At 55.8% G+C, this 18,237-nt stretch overlaps 7 protein-coding genes across 7 annotated transcripts; 5 read left to right on the forward strand and 2 right to left on the reverse strand.

Annotated features, from left to right (window-relative positions):
* The first annotated feature begins 603 nt into the window (after positions 1-603).
* Positions 604-3,202, forward strand: C8Q71DRAFT_746495 (Vps5-domain-containing protein). The gene is made up of 9 exons (XM_047923075.1): positions 604-1,435; positions 1,489-1,611; positions 1,681-1,953; positions 2,007-2,102; positions 2,157-2,421; positions 2,476-2,510; positions 2,569-2,718; positions 2,773-2,925; positions 2,980-3,202. The coding sequence occupies exons 1-9, from the start codon at positions 644-646 to the stop codon at positions 3,079-3,081; spliced, it is 1,989 nt and encodes a 662-aa protein (XP_047781903.1). The 5' UTR covers positions 604-643; the 3' UTR covers positions 3,082-3,202.
* C8Q71DRAFT_746498 (DWNN domain-containing protein) lies at positions 3,203-5,530 on the reverse strand. The gene is made up of 6 exons (XM_047923076.1): positions 5,264-5,530; positions 4,945-5,204; positions 4,560-4,893; positions 4,326-4,506; positions 3,910-4,276; positions 3,203-3,847 (listed from the first exon to the last, which is right to left on the reverse strand). The coding sequence occupies exons 1-6, from the start codon at positions 5,433-5,435 to the stop codon at positions 3,341-3,343; spliced, it is 1,821 nt and encodes a 606-aa protein (XP_047781904.1). The 5' UTR covers positions 5,436-5,530; the 3' UTR covers positions 3,203-3,340.
* Positions 5,531-5,665: 135 nt separating this feature from the next.
* Positions 5,666-7,855, forward strand: C8Q71DRAFT_746504 (ERG4/ERG24 ergosterol biosynthesis protein). The gene is made up of 10 exons (XM_047923077.1): positions 5,666-5,855; positions 5,912-6,080; positions 6,132-6,629; positions 6,687-6,733; positions 6,782-6,878; positions 6,928-7,037; positions 7,094-7,225; positions 7,284-7,329; positions 7,384-7,514; positions 7,567-7,855. Exons 1-10 carry the CDS (start codon positions 5,725-5,727, stop codon positions 7,643-7,645), a joined length of 1,440 nt encoding a protein of 479 aa, XP_047781905.1. The 5' UTR covers positions 5,666-5,724; the 3' UTR covers positions 7,646-7,855.
* A 760-nt stretch (positions 7,856-8,615) lies between these two features.
* Positions 8,616-10,020, forward strand: C8Q71DRAFT_483287 (uncharacterized protein). Its single transcript, XM_047918840.1, has 4 exons — positions 8,616-8,957; positions 9,009-9,473; positions 9,539-9,671; positions 9,726-10,020. The coding sequence occupies exons 1-4, from the start codon at positions 8,770-8,772 to the stop codon at positions 9,933-9,935; spliced, it is 996 nt and encodes a 331-aa protein (XP_047781906.1). The 5' UTR covers positions 8,616-8,769; the 3' UTR covers positions 9,936-10,020.
* A 237-nt stretch (positions 10,021-10,257) lies between these two features.
* On the forward strand, positions 10,258-14,675 carry C8Q71DRAFT_483332 (uncharacterized protein). The gene is made up of 23 exons (XM_047918841.1): positions 10,258-10,551; positions 11,065-11,479; positions 11,536-11,584; positions 11,634-11,698; positions 11,749-11,790; positions 11,845-11,990; positions 12,044-12,063; positions 12,115-12,136; positions 12,193-12,246; positions 12,306-12,369; positions 12,416-12,541; positions 12,597-12,617; positions 12,672-12,683; positions 12,744-12,808; positions 12,858-12,932; positions 12,987-12,997; positions 13,051-13,098; positions 13,147-13,181; positions 13,230-13,335; positions 13,394-13,413; positions 13,474-13,616; positions 13,669-13,712; positions 13,768-14,675. Exons 1-23 carry the CDS (start codon positions 10,464-10,466, stop codon positions 14,542-14,544), a joined length of 2,448 nt encoding a protein of 815 aa, XP_047781907.1. The 5' UTR covers positions 10,258-10,463; the 3' UTR covers positions 14,545-14,675.
* Positions 14,676-14,700: 25 nt separating this feature from the next.
* Positions 14,701-15,364, reverse strand: C8Q71DRAFT_746514 (uncharacterized protein). The gene is made up of 3 exons (XM_047923078.1): positions 15,069-15,364; positions 14,927-15,009; positions 14,701-14,870 (listed from the first exon to the last, which is right to left on the reverse strand). The coding sequence occupies exons 1-3, from the start codon at positions 15,213-15,215 to the stop codon at positions 14,810-14,812; spliced, it is 291 nt and encodes a 96-aa protein (XP_047781908.1). The 5' UTR covers positions 15,216-15,364; the 3' UTR covers positions 14,701-14,809.
* A 988-nt stretch (positions 15,365-16,352) lies between these two features.
* Positions 16,353-17,627, forward strand: C8Q71DRAFT_831098 (kinase-like domain-containing protein; the record flags this gene model as incomplete). Its single annotated transcript, XM_047926364.1, has 6 exons — positions 16,353-16,769; positions 16,822-16,908; positions 16,958-17,112; positions 17,173-17,311; positions 17,369-17,500; positions 17,553-17,627. 6 exons carry the CDS (start codon positions 16,353-16,355, stop codon positions 17,625-17,627), a joined length of 1,005 nt encoding a protein of 334 aa, XP_047781909.1.
* Between the last annotated feature and the right edge of the window lie 610 nt (positions 17,628-18,237).

The following is an 18,237-nucleotide window of genomic DNA, read 5'->3' on the forward strand; positions in this document are numbered from 1 at the left end:
GGAGAGAACAACTGCCCCGCGCCCTTCGGGTGATTAACCAGCAATTCCCACTCGTGTCATGTCCGCTCACGAGCAACATGTGAGCCTGAGATACCCATGCGATGCGCGAAGGATCTGCAGAGTCGTCGGCGCGTGTACACACCATCTGCGTCGCAGGTTCCTTCAGAGGTTCGTGTCCCCACGTCTTCGCATATGCACCTCAGCGTGGGCCGTTTGCCGCTTAGTAGAGCGGGTGCGGCGACTCAGATTTATTATAACAACGTTCTTCAGTTGGACGGTTTCCCCTGGGTCGCGCAAGTCCGTCAGACGAATCCCCAGCCATGTATCGCCAAGTTTGCTGACTGCGCCTGGTGTGGGCGCAGTCAGCCAGGAACGAAAAACATGCAGGATGAATCAACGATGATCTGGACGTGCAGAATGTATTCTTTGACGAAGATTTGACGACGGTGTAACTCATTGACTCAGAGAACGGATAGTGTAGTAGGGATATGTCGTAGAACACGAAAGCATTGATGAGAGTGATGTTGAAGGGTGTAGCAGAGTGGGAGGAGATCTGCGGCGATCGAGGAAGCCGTTGGCGGACAAGTCCAAACAGCGCCCACAGCGTCCGCCACCGCCAGTACCGCGTCTCCCGCTGCCTGCCATGGACGGCTTCGACGACCTCCTCTCCCGCTCCCGCGACGTCCTCGACAATCCCTTCGGCGACCCCTTCGCAAAGCCCCGCCCCAGCTCCCCCGACCCCTGGGCCAGCTTCGGCCAGCCCTCCGTACACGATGACGGCCACGCCTTCCTCGGTGCGCGCAGCACCACTCCGACCCTAGACTCCCATGGCTTCAGCGACTCTGCTGGCTTCCAGTACAGTGCGGCCGACTCCAGTGTCTTCGCTGACCACTCCCCGCCTGAACACGCAGAAGAAGCGGAGCCCCAGACACCCACCGCAGATGAGGCCGAGTCGCACACACCCACTCCCCCTGCGGTCGCGTCTCCCGGCTTTCGGGAGAGCGTACCACTCTCTATCGACGAGGTCGCGCAGCCCGAGGAAGAGCAGCCCGCACGAGAGCCCTCACCGCCGCCTGCGCAGGCAGAGGTGCCGGCTGAATCGCCTGTACCTCCTGCTACCGCACCCGCGACCTACGGCTCGTTCCTCGGACACGCGTCTCGTCCGTCCAACGCATCTACCTTCCGCGCCGAACCCACATACCATTCACCTCTCGACCAGCCCTCCGCCGTCGGCATTGATTCATCCCTCGCCGGGCTCTCCATAGGCAACGACGCGTTCAACGGATGGCAGAGCGAGCCAAGCACATACCCGGCGTCGCCCCAGTCGCCCACCGGGCCCTCGCAGCGGAGTCGCAGCGACTCGGACTCGTCCGACGACGACCTGCCCATCCTGCAGTCCGCGAAACTGGCGAACCGGATCCCCACCGCGCAGGCAGTGAGTCTGCGCGTCCGTATACCCCGCGGCGAGTACTGACATCACGTCTCTAGTCAAGACCTGCGGGCCAGCGGACGGAGAACGGCCTCCCCCCTGCGTTCGTGATCACCGTCGACGACCCCCAGAAGGTCGGCGACGCCATCCGTGCCTACACCATGTACACCGTGCATACCAAGGTCCGTCCCTCCTACTCCCGTCCTGCTCACCCCCAAACACACCTGACACCCTTCCTACTGTAAACACAGACCACCTCCCCCTTCTACAGCAAGTCCTCCTTCTCCGTGCTGCGGCGCTACTCCGACTTCCTCTGGCTCTACGAGACGCTCTCGCAGAACAACCCGGGCGTCGTCGTTCCGCCTGTGCCCGAGAAGAACCCGTACCGCCGCTTCGACCAGGACTTCGTCGAGCAGCGCCGGCTCGCTCTCGAGAAGTGCATCCAGAAGATCGCGAACCACCCCGTGCTCCAAAAGGACCCCGACCTGAGGATGTTCCTCGAGAGCGACACGTTCTCGCTGGATGTGAGTGCGGTGCCGGTGCTCTAGAGTGTTCGTTGATTGTGTGCGCGCCGTAGGTGAAGCACCGCAAAGCAGAGCTCGGCCAGGAGAAGGGGTTCATGGCGTCGCTCGGCCAGTCGATCGCAGGACCGAGGTTCTACGAGACCGACGAGGTGCGCTCGGCATCACATGCAAACCTTCACGAGCTCACCCTTTGATCGTCCCAGTGGTTCGACCGACAAAAAGCCTACCTCGATAGCCTCGAGTCCCAATTGCGCGGGCTGGTGAAGGCGATCGACCTGGTGGCCAAGCATCGCTCGGAGGTCGCGATCGCGACGGGCGAGTTCGCGCAGACGATCGCGGACCTGGCGTCGTCGGACATCGGTCCGCAGTTGGCCAGCTCCTTTGCCGGGCTCGCGGACGTTGAGCGGAAGGCGCAAGACCTACAGACGGCGCAGTCCCACGACGACGTGGTGACGGTCATGGCCACAGGTGCGTGCCGTCAGCGAACACGACCACGACACAGATCCTGACGCGTAACATCAGTGGACGAATATGCGCGGCTGATCAACTCTGTTCGAGTGCGTGATTCTGTCTGTTGATGATGGTGCACGGTAGGCTCATACACGCCCTCGCTAGATGGCGTTCAGCTCGCGCATCCGGACGTACCACGCCTGGCAATCTGCAGATGCCCACCTCCGGAGCACGAAGCAGCGGCACGAGTCGCAGCGTGCGCAAGGGCGGTTACCCTCCGACCAGCTCAGCCGCTCGCTCTCCATGGTTGCAGACGTAAGCGTTGCGTTTTCGTCGATCCCTGTTCCACTCTGATTTTGCCTTGTCTAGGCCGAGAGGCGAGCGCTGGACGCGAAGACGGAGTTCGAGCAGACGTCGAGGCTCGTCAAGTCTGAGGTGGCGCGGTTCGAGCAGGAGCGCGTCGAGGATTTCAAGAACTCACTCGAGGCCTTCTTGGACGGGATGATTACGCGGCAGAAGGAGGTGCGTCATCCTTTGCGTGCGCATAGCAGACCCGGGTCTGATTATGTTGCGCAGCTCATTTCTCAATGGGAGAATTACCAGCAAAGACTGTTGAAGGTTGCTGGTCCGACGGGCCAGCGGAGGAGCACGGACGCTGCCGCTGTTCCTGTATCATAGCGCTTGCTAGTGCTACCTCACCGCATATTTCAGCTTCCTTGCGAATACTGTCATATGATACCATGCTGTCACGCCGGGTTATTCTCACATGGAATGATGTATTTTCTATTATGCTGCAAAGCGGAGTGTACATGTAAGAGTGCGGTGTGCATGCGGATGTGCGACGTGCTGTGCATATATGATGTCTGAATGTCCGCCACTAAATGCCCTGGACCATGCCGATACCTCATCCCCCTCTCCATCCGGAAACGAGCGTCCTTCACTCCCAATACCTCTGCATCTTCGGTTCCGGCTCGTTCCCCGCCACCTCTAAGAAGTCCGACGGCCGCTCCCGCTTGAGGTGGTTCCTCCGCCTATTATTCAGCGGGAGCCGCTGGTACGCCGAGTCCTGGCTCGCGGGCTGCTGGTTCGGGAACGGGTTCGTCCACTGCTGGCGGAAGTCCTGCTGGTAGCCGCCCTGCATGCCGTTGAAGGGCATCGCCGCGGCAGAGGAGCTCGCCGCCTGGAGCGTCGCCGCCATCGCGGCCGCGACCTGCGCCTGCTGGAGCTCCATCTGCAGCTGCTGGTGCTTCATCTGCGTCTGCTGCCGGACCTGCGGCGGGAGCGACGGGTTGTTGAGCATGATCTGGATCTGCGAGATTTGCGCCTGCAGTTGGGGGATGGTCTCCGCGAAGATGTGTGACATGTCCATGTCGCCGCCCGGTTGTTGGTCCGAGTAGTACTCCTGATCGAATGCAGCGCCATCTGACTGGTCTTGCACCTTATCCTGAAAAGCCATGTTAGTAGAATCAGAAGTCTGCGCATTTACCAGCTGAAAACTTGACGAACCTGGCGAACCTTGTAGACGGGTTCTGGCGTTTCACCCTTTGGCTCCTCTTGGGGTTCGTGTCGGCTCTTCTCGACTTCCCTGTCGATGTAGTCCCCGACCCTCGTGCGCATCGGCTTGTCCATGAGGAGTTTGTCGAGCGATGCAATCTTAGCGCCACATTTCGGGCAGATGAAGTCGCGTTCGAGCAGGTGAGTCTGGATACACTCCTCGCAGTACAGCGTACCACAGCACGGGGTCTTCACAGCATCGCGGAAAAGCTTGTTGTCTATAGGGCATACAAGAGAAGGGTCTGACGGAGTACGCTCCCGAATGTCCGCCTCCGTCAAACCAGGCTTGTGTTTCGCGACTTGTTTCTGCCATGAAACTCTGAGGAGAGTTCAGTCAACAACATCATCAGCTGTATCAGAGAACTCACACGTCGGGCTGGGCTACGACATAACCGCCTTCAGGGGTGACCATCACTCCTTGACCGATCTGACCGTTGGGTGATTCGACTGCCTTGAGGAAACTACGGGGAATACCCGTAGTGCGCTTAATGCGCGGCCTGTTGTCATAATCACGGTCGTTGTTCGTCGGGCAGTCCTGGATCCAGTGACCTTGTCATAACATAAGAATACAGCTTCACGTCAAACCGCAAGATCTTGCGAACCTTTCTGTCCGCAGCGATAACAAACATAGCTTGCAGGGAGTGGCCTGTCAGACTGATGATGATGGAAGGGCTTTCCTCCTCGCCCCATGGCACCGCGCGAATTATTATGGATACGGACAGCACTGTGAAAATGGTGCAGACAGAGACAAAATGCACCAGTGAAATTGCGTCCATTAGAACCATCTACTACAGAGACAAGGAAACCGCGTAAGCGCGACACCAACTGAGACATCTTTTCCTGGGTCTCCTCCCAGTTCTGCGTCTGTGCTTGGAACATAGCGGCCATAGCAGCCGCCTCATCGTCCTTCGTGACAGCGGACTTGACAGCGGTAGCCTGCGAAATGGGTCGCACGAAACAACGCACAGATATCTGAAGTAGACGTACTGGAGCATGCGTCTTGGGAGCGGCCTGAGCAGGCCCCTCTTCTACCTTGCCATCGAATCGTTTCGAGATGTTACCTGGTCTACTCCAAGTGCTGGAGGTGCTGGGACTTCCGCCCGTTCGAGACGAGGGCTCGAAAGCCTTCGTGTTGTGGGCGGAATTGCCAACATACATAGCGGTCTTACCCTTGCCCGGACGGACAAAGACTCGCTTTACAAGAACTGAAGACGAACGGGGTATGATATGGGAATCATCCTTGATTTCTGCCGGGAGCCGTGAATACGGATGAGGTGAATGAACACAGGACTTATTCTGGACGCACCTTCTCCTGACGAATTGTCACAGATGACGAGGTCAAAGTCGTTCGCCTTCGCGAGGTTGTTTGCTAAGATGATCTCCTTTTTGAGATCGAACACAGAGATGCCGGTGCCATCGAAGGTCACCCTGGACTCGTCCCTCTGAGACTTGAACTTGTAGAACACGGATGATGCCATTCGTTAGAGTCGCTATGATTAACGGAGTGCTAAATATTACAGAGTGTGTCGCAGGCGGAGGAGGGACGGGGAGGATGTGGTCCGGAGGAGAGCAGTGAATTTGGCGCACAGACGTGTCCGGCAACCGTCTCCTCCACCGGCCGCTGCCGAGCATCCGAGCGGAGATCCGCGGGTCAGATGCGCCACGTGACCGCGAGTCCAGGGCGCGTCCTGAATTTATCAATTTACGAGCGGGTCGTGCGACGTTGCCCGACAGCAGCGCGGTCCGCCCCTCTCTCCGTCTCCCACCATGTCTGCGGTTAAGCCCAACCAGGCCGACGGCCTCCGCCAAAGGAACGTCGCAACGAACGGCAACGGCAACGGATGGACACCCACCGACGAGGGCAGGAAGACGGACCAGATACTTGACAGCCACGTCGAGTGAGCATTCTGAGGACAGCGCGCTAGACCTCTTGGACTGACTTCGTTGGGTGCAGGTATGAGTTTGGCGGCCCATGGGGTGTAGTCGCGATCATGACGGGCTTCCCCGCCCTCATGTACTACCTCTGGGCTTGTCTCGTTTTCTACGACGGCCAGCTTGTACACCCTACATCGATGGACGACATCCAGCCTTTCCTCTGGCGAATCTGGGAGCATATCCGCGTTGTAAGTTACTTCACTTTGACTGGTCTGCCGGTAGCTAACACACCTCTTCAGGACGCCAGTCCTAACGCTTACGCGTGGAAAGTCTACACCGGTCTCATCGTCTACCAGCTGTTCCTTGCTTGGGTTGTCCCTGGTTACATTCAAGAAGGCCTCCCCGTCCCGTCTCTGGGTTACAAGACGCTCGTGTACAAATGCAACGCCTACGGCTCGATTTACATTACCATGATCACCGCGGCCGTCCTCCACACAACGGGCATCTTCCGCATGACGGAAATCATTGACAACTTCGGGCATCTTATGACAGTCGCTATGATCTACGGCTTTGGTGTCTCCTTTGGCATGTACTTCCTCACCGTTGCCACTGGTAACCAGATTCGCATGTCCGGAAACCTCATCTACGACGTCTTTATGGGGGCGTGTCTCAACCCTCGCATTGGTCCTGTCGACCTCAAGATGTGGCTCGAAGTCCGCATCCCCTGGGTCATTGTCTTCTTCATGTCCGTCTCCGGGGCATGCAAGCAGTACGAGCAGTACGGCTACGTCACCCCTGTATGTTACTTTTCACTGTCGAAGGCCGTCCCCTGTTCACTCATTTGCCACTACCAGAACATGTCATTCATGTGTCTTGCGACATGGCTTTACCTCAATGCTTGGTGACTATGCTTCTCTACCATACCCAATGTCTACTGACAGACGTATAGCGGCAAGGGTGAAGAACTCATTCCGCAAACGTGGGACATGTTCCACGAGAAGTGGGGCTTCTTAGTTATCTTCTGGAACTTCGCCGGCGTTCCCTTCGTGAGTTCTTCGTATGTTTCACTGCTTCTCACTTCTCATGCCGCTGCAGTCGTACATCTACTCGGTTGTCTATATGGCCAGCCATGACCCTTCGAAGTACCGCTTCTCTACGCTCGGTTACGCTGCCCTCTATACCACGCTTCTTACGGCGTATTACATGTAGGTTCTGTTGTGCTTCGTTGGATGTGCTTGTGACAAGCTCATGTTCTTCGCAGATGGGACACTGCGATGTCCCAGAAGAGTCGCTTCAAGTTGCAGACTCAAGGCATCACGTCGTACCGCAGGACTTTCCCTCAGCTTCCTTGGGGTACCATCGAAAATCCTAGCTACGTTCAGACAGCACATGGGTAAGGAATCTTCTTGGCATATGCGAACTCTTCGCCTCACAGCCGCGTGCGTCGTCAGCAACCGCCTTCTCACCGATGGATGGTGGAGGTACTCTCGCAAGCCCGTAAGTTCATCCCTTCATTGTTCAGACATGGATGCTCATGGACGTCTGGCGCAGAACTACGTTGCTGACTGGCACATGAGCCTGACCTGGGGTCTCGTCATTGGCACGGCGTCGCCCATCCCATACTTCTACTCCGTCTTCTTCATCGTTGTCCTGATTCACCGTTGCGGACGTGATTTCGAGAGGTGCGTTGGGTCTCTGTCATGCGAGCTGCGTTGGCGTACTGACTGTTTACAGGTGCGCGATGAAGTACGGAAAAGACTGGGAGCGCTACTGCTCCATCGTCAAGTACAAGTTTATACCTGGTGTCTATTGAGCTGTCGAAGCTGAAGAGAGGCTAATGTCGCGCGATGCGATGCCCTTCACAAAGTATCTACTGTATCCAATGTAATGGTTGCTGTGTGTTGTGTTGGAGCCCGAGCAAGGGTAGACACAGCAAACCGAGATTCCACCGCCATGCTGCTTGCCTATTCAGTTTCATGCACAGGTGCTGCGTGTCTTACCTGACGCCGGCGTACATCCAGCGCGCAAGGTCCACTCAGGCTTACCACCAGTGCCATCACTGCCGCGGATGACTCGTCTGTGTACATTGTCCGGCGCAGATCTCGCCAATTGGACCACGAGCGACATTCCAGCGATGGTACGGGAGTTGTCACTTTTGGTCCACAGACTCACCTTTGACATGCCCGGGCCTTCACCGGTATTTCATAGACACTGCGGGCGGACCTGTGATTCATGAAGTCGCCGGTCTTCGATATCGATTTATTCGCTTAGATAGGCAAGTGTGCATGCAAGTCCAGGGCGATGATCAGCAAGTGTAGCCCAGGGCAATGCAGTGCCCTAGGCAGCGCCTGGAACAGCTTGTTACAGCCTGGGAAAGCATGCGCTGATCCTGGCTCAATGGTACGCATGCATTTGCCTGTTCCATTCCATCACCAACACCTTGACGCTAGTACTCACTGGATAGTACTTCCCATTCTGGAGGTCCAGCCCTCACGTCAGTAGACGTATCATCGCGAAAATACATCAGAGACCAACAAGATTGAAGGAGACGGCGTGTTAGCCCATGTAGCTTCGCCGCAGGCCCTCCTCACTCTATTTATCCCTCGCTGCTGACCCTCTCAGTCTACCACATAGGACGACATGCAGTTCCAAGGCTTGTTGGCGGTTTGAGTCATGCGACTTCCTTTGGCTATAGTTAGCCACCGCTGCGTCTGACAATCCTCAACACCTGGATGACGATGTACTGCTGTGAAAGTAGATCGACAGAGGGCGGTGATCGGGTGCACTCCGGCCATGTCTCCGTGTCGCTCGGATACTCAATCTTCATGAGGTGTATGTTGTCCTGACGTTGTCTCCCTAGTCATGCTGTATAAAAGCACAGTGCCGCATCCTCAAACGTCAAACTCCATTCGCTTCCCTTTACTCTGAAAAGCTTCAATGTCTTCGAGCCTTGACCATAGATTTCCCTCGCCCATCGGAGGCCTCCCTTTCCCTCACGATTTTTTACCAGCCTTACTTTTTACCATACTTTATGCTCTCACCGGTTTGGTCGCGGCCTACCGAATGATGGCTGGACGGTCACGAACCCATGTAATCATCGGCACTACGATATTTACGGTCGAGAGGTGCGTAAAATCGGCTCCAATTGTCGCGGTATGGCTGACGAACGTCACAAGGATTATCGACCTAGCCATACGCGCCGCCGAAGCTGAGAAGCCTAGCATCCACACCGCTTCGTTCTTCGTTGGCTGGCTGCAGAGTGCCTACGCCCTGGGTTTCCTCGGCACGACGCTGGACCTCAGCAACCTCGCACGGCTTTTCGTCGTGAAAACAACAGAAGACGTCCCCAGGATCATTATCGAGCTTCCGTCGACTCATTATCTTTCCCTCAGGGCTCGCTTCGTGGAAGAACAGCGACTTAAGGCGATCTACGCGCGCGTAGATGTTGGATCGTCACCGTACCACAAGCCGCCGGCGGAGGATTTCGCAGACGAGCCGCAGGTTCGTGCCTTGCTGCAACGCATAGGGTTGGCTTCCGTAGTCTTGCGCATCCAAGCAATGGCATTAGCTGCGGCATCCGGGGGCCTATATTACAAGGGGATTACGAGCGAGAGCCAGGCTGTTCTCGTCCAGTATATGAGGTGTGTTGTGTATGTTGACCCATGTCTTGCGTCCCATCCAATCTTACATGCATGATGCGGCGCAGATACGCCTCGGCAATCATCGCGTTATGCCTACAGCTCCTTGCGTTAGGCGAGGTTCTGTGGGCGTTGGTGACGCGCCCCAAGCGGACGCCTCGTGTACCCGCGCTCTATTTGTGCAGCATGATTTGCATCCTCGTGCGTTCCAACACTTCGCTCTCACACTGCATGTATTCATCATCGGGAATGCAGATGATCACAACGGTTTACCGACTGGCAGCGATGGGCAACCACACCACTTCGCTCACGTCAACGGCTCCGGGGTCACTGAACAGCCCTACTGCAAAGGCGCTGTTCTATGCGCTTCACATCGCGCCTGAGTGGCTTACTCGGAGCGCCATGCTACTGGTAGTCAATGTCAAAGAATTGTATGGGATCAGCACGGGTCTGAATAGTCTCTGACCGGTACATGGGCATTCGACTCGCACACCTTAGCTTGGGACGGATGCGGCTCGCCGATTACTATACGAGTCTGTAGGGACTAATGGGTGCATATGGTGGCCAAATGGAAGCCGAGAGTGGCACGTCCGAGTCGACGTCCACAATGTGGTTAATTTGTTCATTGGAGGTACTTATCCCGACGTGTAATATATCACGTACCCAGAATTTGTCTCCAATTGCAAACCCAGGAGGCTCGTCAATATTTGTCGGGATATCGATATCATATGCTATGTAAGCGCACGGCGTTGACTAACTGGCTGAATATAGTAACCACCTGTGGCAACGTCACGGTTCGCTACCTGGCTGGCCACTTCACGCCTACGCTCTACGACACCCTACAAGTTGAGGTCTCTGCTACTGGCGTGACATTCCTGTCTGTCTACCTTCACTAGGACTACGTAGAGTGTAGGCTGAATTCGCAAGGTCAAGCTAACTGCGAAGAACGCGGCCTCCGACTCCGAGCCCGAGTCCAGCTCAGTGCTCCAGCAAATGGCCGAGGCGCAACATGAACGCCAGCCTTTATTGCATGCGCACGACGTGGATGCGACCGAAGTCTATCCTATAATTCTCATGGTTCGCTCGGTACGTGTCCATGCTTGGGGATCACCATCATAGCAGTCATGACCATTGCCTTGATATAGGATGTTGCGGTGAGCGCCTCTGCTTGCTGAGAGTAGTCCGGTGGCTGAACAGAAGCACAATCTCGTTAGCATTATATTGGTGGGCACGGTTCGGTCTCAGTGAGGTCTGCATACTGAACGATGAACGTTTGGTGGTCTATGCAGATACACCTCTTACTTATGAAGCGGTGAGTATCAGCTTAGTCTAGTCCACACTGCATCATCACTTTTCGCGCGTTCCTGACGTGAATCGCCTCGCACTCTCACCGGCACTTGGTGTGATACTGCTAGGCAGTGTGTTGCTGAGAAAGCTTCGTTGCGAAGCTGCGCCCAAGTGGCGACGTCCTTGAAGTCGCGCACCCGCGCGCCATGGTTCAGTTCCTTACTACGTCACTTACACCTTTCCACGCCTTGCTCAGTCTATACCAGGCCTAACCCTACGGTGCTGACTTGCTATTGCCAGCTAACAGCACCGGATTTGACGTACACCCTTGTGCGTCCGCTCGAAGAGAAATACAGCGGCTACCAGCGCGCAGGAAACCTCTCCATTGTCTTCTGTCTGCTCGTGAACTGCGTCTACTTCCGGCGGGACGACCACCTCATGACCGCTGCGCTGTCTCGCACACGCGCCATGCTCTGCGAGATTCTGGCCATTCGCGCACTGGGGTCACATGCGCACAACATGCTGGAGCTCGCGCTGGCCATTACGACGAGCTGGCCAGTCTACTCTGGCGCACCGCCGGAACTGATCGAGCGTGCGAGAGAGGAACGGGACGACGATTTGGAGGAGAGAATCGGAAACGCCATCGAGATGGCGATTTTGGCACAGGCAAAGCGCTTCACAAATAGCTCAGCTTGCCAAAAGGTCATTGATGGCATATGGAGGTGAGCAGGTGGATCTGGAATGTTGTCGACAGGGGAGCTAACGATTCTGGCTGTAGCGGTAAGATTGTCTATCAAGCGGATAGTAGTCGCTCTATTTTGTCCGACGTAAGCATACCGAGGCTTCACTGAGCTTGCGCGTCTGAGGTTATTCTAGACATACAAACGCACTCCGATACACTTCTATGACCCCCACAAAGCACCGCTACTAGATCACTATCGGTAAGTACTCACGCGGAGAATTGCATCACGCTATATTGATATAAGACTAGTCTGAAAGTGCCCGCAGTGCGCTCGGTTCTGGAACTGACAAAGTGAGCGACTCCTTTCACCGTAACCTCATTTCTGATTAACGCTGACCCGTTCAGTTTCCTTATCCTATTCATTCTATTCGTCGTTGCACTGGAATTCAACGAGCGAGATGGCATCAACATCGCTGAGGGCATATTTATGATATACGCGCTTGGCTTCACGCTTGAGAAGATTGCAGCAATGCAGGAGCATGGAATCAAGGGTACGTCTTGATTTCGCATTGACATAATCATCATCACTTACAACAGCGTGAAGTGTACTTCAAGGGAACTTGGGTGCGTCACTGTGTATCGTCCTAATATGACCTTCATTAATGCTCGGGTCAGAACGGCTTTGATCTGGCCTTCGGTGAGTAGCCTAGCTGTACGATCTCATTGTGTGCACGGTCTGAATTCAGGCGGCAGTGACGCTCTATTGCACGTACGCCATTCTGAGATGTGTAGGCATTTACCACCATCGTACGGCTCATCCATTCGCTGTTTGGAGCGGACACACTTATGCGCTTGTTCACATCCAGACACTTGGTCAGCATTAGCAGGCATGGACTTTCTGGCCATTATTGCCGTCCTCATGTTCCCAAGGCGAGTCTGTCTGCTCGCCGATAGCTTTGACTGACACGCGTATCAGGCTAGCGTTCGTCCTATTGAAGGATAACGTCATGGTACTCGCCCTGCGCGCCATGATAGTTCAATTCGTCATCCTCATGGTCATCGCTGCCTTTTGTTTCGGCGGCTTCTTGTATGCCCTCTGGACGTAGGTGAACTTGAATTCTGGCTGCACATCTCTCTGACAGCGTGCATGTTACTAGACTAAGTAGAAATCAGGCTGGGTGAGTTATCTCACCGATGAATTAGTCTTCCCTGTTGATGCAAGTACGATGCAGGTACACAGCTGGGTGAGACTCAACAGACGTAGTCGCTCGGATCGATGCGAATACTCAGACCACCCTTGTCAGGCAGATCGCCTGGTGGATGCTCGATCTCTGGTTTGGTCTTGATGCCAGTGGCTTCGACAACGCATGTACGTGTTCATCCACGGATTGGCCGCACTCCATTGACGGTTCTTTCAGCAAAGTTCCATCCCATCTTTGGTCCGATGATGATGGTTGCGTACGCATGCCTGAGCAACACCCTTTTACTGACAAGTAAGGCATTGCTCCGATCCTCTGACGCCGCAGGCTAATTATCGCATTCTTCAGTCTTGGTTTCCGTATGTACTTGGACTAAGTCGCGCACGTCCACTGCTTCACCAATGTCTTCTAGATCCTCTCGAATACGTTTGCCACCATCAATGATGATGCCACCGCGGAGGTACTACGACTTCCTTAGCCTGCATGACTTTTGCTCACAAATATTTAGGCTATGTTCCGTCGCGCCGTCCTGACCATCGAGGGGTAAGCTCCTGTGTTTCCTTCTTAACCCCTTTGCTGATGTTCTACCAGAGTCAAGGCAGACTCGCTTTTCTCATACCAACCGCCTATCAATCTTATCGCCCTCTGTGTCATGCTTCCAGCGAGTTACATCCTGACACCACGATGGTTTCATAAGGTACCTTGGCGAGACCACTTGCCGGTTGCCTCCGCATGCTGATTGAAGACTGGTACAGGTCAACGTTTTCATGATCAGGTAATGGCTACCATAGCGCACATTAGAGTAGAGATGCTGACGGTTCGCTCCTGCTCGTAGGCTCACGAGCTTCCCCATCTTGCTCTTCATTGCGTGGTACGAAAGACAGGCTAAGCAGACGGGGACATTCACTTTCAGCGAGACCATGTCCAAAGCGGCAGACAAAGTGTTCGACACATTGCCTCGCTCCATCAAGCGCATGAGTAGGTGCCAAATATGATGAGTTGTTGTGACCGCCGCTCACGTGTGATCTAGCGTTCTTCGAAGGCCTAAGTGGACCCGACGCAGATATTGACGCAGTATGTATAGGCTCATCCGCTCACTTGGTATGAAGTTTGACATTTTGTCTGGCAGATCTTCGAAATCGGAGACTTGTACGAGAACAGCGCACTCGACATGGAAGACGCCGACCAGCTGTCCCCCACCAATGTCCTCGAGCACCGGCGTCCCTCACAAGCTTCCCGGGCGTCCAGGCGGCGCGTCTCGCAGTCCCATTCGCAAACCAGTACACCTCCGCGCTCTGCCTTGTCGCTCTCCGCGAAGAGCGAACGCCCCGCGAGCGGGCCCTCGTCCATCCCGCTCCCGCGGCATCGCCTCAACTCGCTCGTCACGCGCGGGCTCGACAACGTGCAGAGCGTCGCGAGCCCGCTCGCGCAGGTCTTCCAGCCGTTCGTCGTGGAAGACGAGAACGACCCGGAGCAGGAGGGCGGCGCGCTCGTGAGCTACGGGCCGGCGTCGAGGCGGCGGCTGTCGTCCATGCAGCGGCGGCCGACCGGGATGGGACACATGGATCCTTTCGGAGGGGGGCCGATGGCGGGACTGGCTGGCAATGGAATGGGACTCGGCACAAGGCGGTCTCCTGGGGCGCCGTCACTGATGAGTCCGAGCGCGAGGTTGGGGCTTACGGGGCAGACGTTGTCGTCGAGTCCGGAAACAAAGGAAATCAGGAGTCCGAGCGAGAATGGCAGAGACTCGAGGCAGGGGCTGAGTCAGCCTCATGAGCCGCTCGAGACTGCGGAGGAGGAACAGGAGGAAGGAAGGTCTCTTGTGGATAGGCGGCTGGAGGATATCGAGAAGAGGCAGCAGCATATTGAAGAGCTGTTGGAGCGGTTGGTGTCGAAGTCAGGGTAGAGCCGAGTGGTAGGCTCGGTCTCTGAAAGTTGCTTGTATGGCAACGGACTGTTCTTGGAAGATTGCACTGGACATAGAATTCACGCATATGCATACGCTTGACTGACAGCCTTGGATCGTTGCGTCTTAGTGACTGCTTCAAATCTACGAAATGCCTTGAGGAGCTGAATGTCTCTATTCAATGTGACGTTACTATCATACACACGTCCTACAGCAGTTCCCGGCAATGTCTCGGTCGTTGGCGGACATCCTCCTACCCGAAGGCTCATGAGGTGGATCCCGGACCTGCTTCCTGCTCTTTCTCCTTCTGATTCGCAATACGGATTCTGCAGATCCGTTGGTCAGGTAAGACTGCCGTGGTGCAGTGAACAGAGCTACTCACTGATTCCGCGCGATCAGGATACGCTTGGTACGCTCCCTCTCAATCTCGGTCATGTTTGGCCAATTAGCGATGCGAGAAAGCGTCTAGGTATTTGTGTGCTATGAGTGTCGCGCGCCGCATAGAGAGGATAGCCGATACGTACACCATCGCTGTTCACTACCAAGGGCCCCAATGCATCAAACTTGGCTCCTTGCTCTGAGCCGATCGGGACCTTGGTCGCATCCTGGGAGTACTGCGGCTCGGGTGCGGGCAGACTGAGGTGAGGCGCTGACTCTTGCTCGTCGCTCATGTTCAGATTGTGTTACAAGTTAGCAAGCGGAGGAGGCGGTGTCTGCCACTGTCTGTGGCTGGGAGTGCTATACAGAGGCGGGCGTATATGAGTATTGCACATCGTGGCGGAGCGGACTGTTGATCCTTCCCGTCGCTCGATCCTTCCAGACACGACGCGGTCACGTGAGCAATACGCGACCCTTGTCGAGCCTTCGACGCGATCGGCACCGGGATATTCGTACCTCGAGGATTGATACAATGCGCCTTTTGAATCATTCAAACACATATGGACAGTGGTGCTCTATTAAAATGCAACACACATGGAGACGCTAATGATACAGACTCAGAGTACCAAGTTCGTCCGAGTCGCGATAAGCACTAACCACAGTGAACCTCAAGGGACTGCGAACATGGCACGATGATAGACTCGTACGGTATGGCTACAAGATGGTGTATAATGTAACTCAACTAATTTTGTATGTAAAGACCAGTTCAGCTACTCCTTGGAATCTCAGCCAGACGGGCAACGTGTGAAAGGTTTGTCTTACGCCCCGGTCTGGTTCCCAATGTTGAGCTGACGCGCTGAAACCAGGACCGATAGCAATGAGCCCTGCAGTTAAAGCCTGGGGGACAGTACGAATCAGCCTGAACGTCCTTTGTTCTTCCCTGTCAGCAGAACTACATACGTCCCTCAGCCCTCAAGCCCAAGATGCCCTTCAAGCTCTTCGCGCCTGCCTCAAACCTCTTTGGGATGTCTTCGGGCCCCCGCAAGGTCAAGCCAACCCGCGTAAGTCCCGTTGGGTCTCGAGCATTGCTCGCGCTTCCCTGACCCTGTGCTACCCATGCAGACTCTGCCCTGCAAGCCAGTCAAGGTTACCGAGCACCGAGAACACACCGCATGGTCTTGTGTACAGGACGCCGTCGATGCAGACGATGTCCACGTTCGCTTGGTGTTTGACGAGGCTGGGAGCATCGTAAGTCAACCTCGTCTCGAAGTGCTATTCACAGTTCTACACACCCTTTCTCTTAGATCGCCTGCAAGGCCGAGCCTGTCGAGCCCATCGACTCGAGGCTCCAGACCTTCGTGTCTCGCTCGTTGGTAGTCAAGAATTCAACCTGTTCGCAGTACGACGTCAATCACTGCCTGCTCAGCCGCATGGCGTCGACGCACACCTTCCACACGATCGACCTCTCCGATGGCAAGACATCTCAACGCACCTTACAGACCGTCTCGACCGTGACCCTCCCAGTGCCCGCCTCTCCCGCGCTCTCCAGGACCTCCACGCTGGTTGACGATGGCCCTGAGACTAGCAAGCAGGGCGCCCTCAGTGTCTCCGACTTCGAGGGCATTAAGATCCTGGGGCGTGGGGCACAGGGAGTGGTCACCCTCGTCAAGGACAGGTATACGGGTCGCAGCCACGCCCTAAAGGTCACCAAAGCTGCCAAGCTGAAGCCGAAGTCTTACCTCCACCTGTTCGAGGAGCAGACTACTCTCAAACGGCTGGCGGGCATCCCTTGGTTCGTCGAGTTGCAGGGTTCCTTCTACGACAGTGCACACTTCTTCCTTCTTATGGTGAGTTATCCGTACAGAAAATACCGCGATCTTCATTTGACCGTCACCGCAGAAATACTACCCGAACGGCAGCCTAGGTTCTTTCCTGGGCCGCGGCCGTCTCTCTCCTGTTGACGCCCGCCGCTTCGCAGCCGAGCTGGTGAGTCGAGCACAATCCCATGTAGCGAGCCCACTGACAACGCCCACAGATCTTCGCGCTCGGCCTGCTCCGCGAGAAGCGCGTCGTACACGGCGACATCAAGCCCGACAACCTGCTCCTGGACAACCGCGGCCACCTCGTCGTCGCAGACTTCGGTATGGCTCGCAGCTTCAACGAGCCAAGCCCGCTCGCGCCATGGAAGGAGTTCCAGGACGCCATGGAGGAAGCCGGCATCGTCGAGCCGAAGAACCTCGAGTTCGAAAGGGCGGACGCGACTTGTCGCGGTGTTGGCACACCCGTGTACATGGCCCCGGAGGTGTGGCGCAAGCCAAATGCTCCCCAGTCATACCCAGCGGACGTTTGGTCCGCGGGCGTTACCATCTACGAAATGCTTACCGGTCGTGTGAGTACGCCGCTTCTGTATACGAGAATGATGGCTGACGGACACGCACTCATATAGCTTCCATTTGGGCCACATAGCAAGTACCTCCCTGCGCTGGAGACGTGCTTCGCTACTATTCGCAAACCCCTTACTTTCCCCGACGACCTGGATATAGATGTTGACGACGACGCGCGCGACCTGGTGCACAAAGTGAGTATCCCTACAGTGGAACCTGGACAACTTGAAACTCATACGCTTCCAGATGCTACAGGTTGACGCGAGCAAGCGCCCCTCCATTGCGGCGATCAAGAAACACCCTTACTTCATGTCGATGTGAGCCCACTTCATCAATGAGCTTGATGAACGAGTCCACTGACATTCTTTACAGTAATTGGCTTGAGGTCGCCATGAGGCAGATACCTGTGACGACACACCTTCCCGCGCCAGTCCACGAGTCCGTCACAGTCAAGTCGGCCTTCATCCCGACTCCCGCTCCCTTCGGCGAGGACGACGATGACAAAGACCCTTGGTGGTGGTTCTCCTGGGTTTCCCCCACCATGAACGCTCCCCCTGAGGACGCCGACGTCGCGAGCGATATCGCGGTTGACGTCCCAGCACTAGCAGCCACCGACGCAGCGGCACCGCCGCTAATCGAGAACGTTTCGATCCCCTCCTGCCCCGACACGTCCCCTAGCCCTGTGAGGATGTTCTGGGGTGCGCTCAAGAGGAAGCTCGCGTTTGCTGCTTAGGAGTTTGGTCAGAGCGGAGGTAGCTTGGGATGGTCGCTCGCGACTCGCCTTGTGTTACTTGCTCCGGTGTTACGATACGTCTGGATGCGCCTTTAGTTGATGATATGAATACTTGATCTTCCGCTTTGCTCGATGCGTGAGGAGTGAACAAGGAAGCCTCGAATTATCAGGATGAGAATGGCGCATAGAAGCTTGCGT

This window comes from Rhodofomes roseus, assembly GCF_022264815.1.
Source record: "Rhodofomes roseus strain CIRM-BRFM 1785 chromosome Unknown C8Q71scaffold_5, whole genome shotgun sequence".
NCBI classification, from domain to species: domain Eukaryota; kingdom Fungi; phylum Basidiomycota; class Agaricomycetes; order Polyporales; family Fomitopsidaceae; genus Rhodofomes; species Rhodofomes roseus.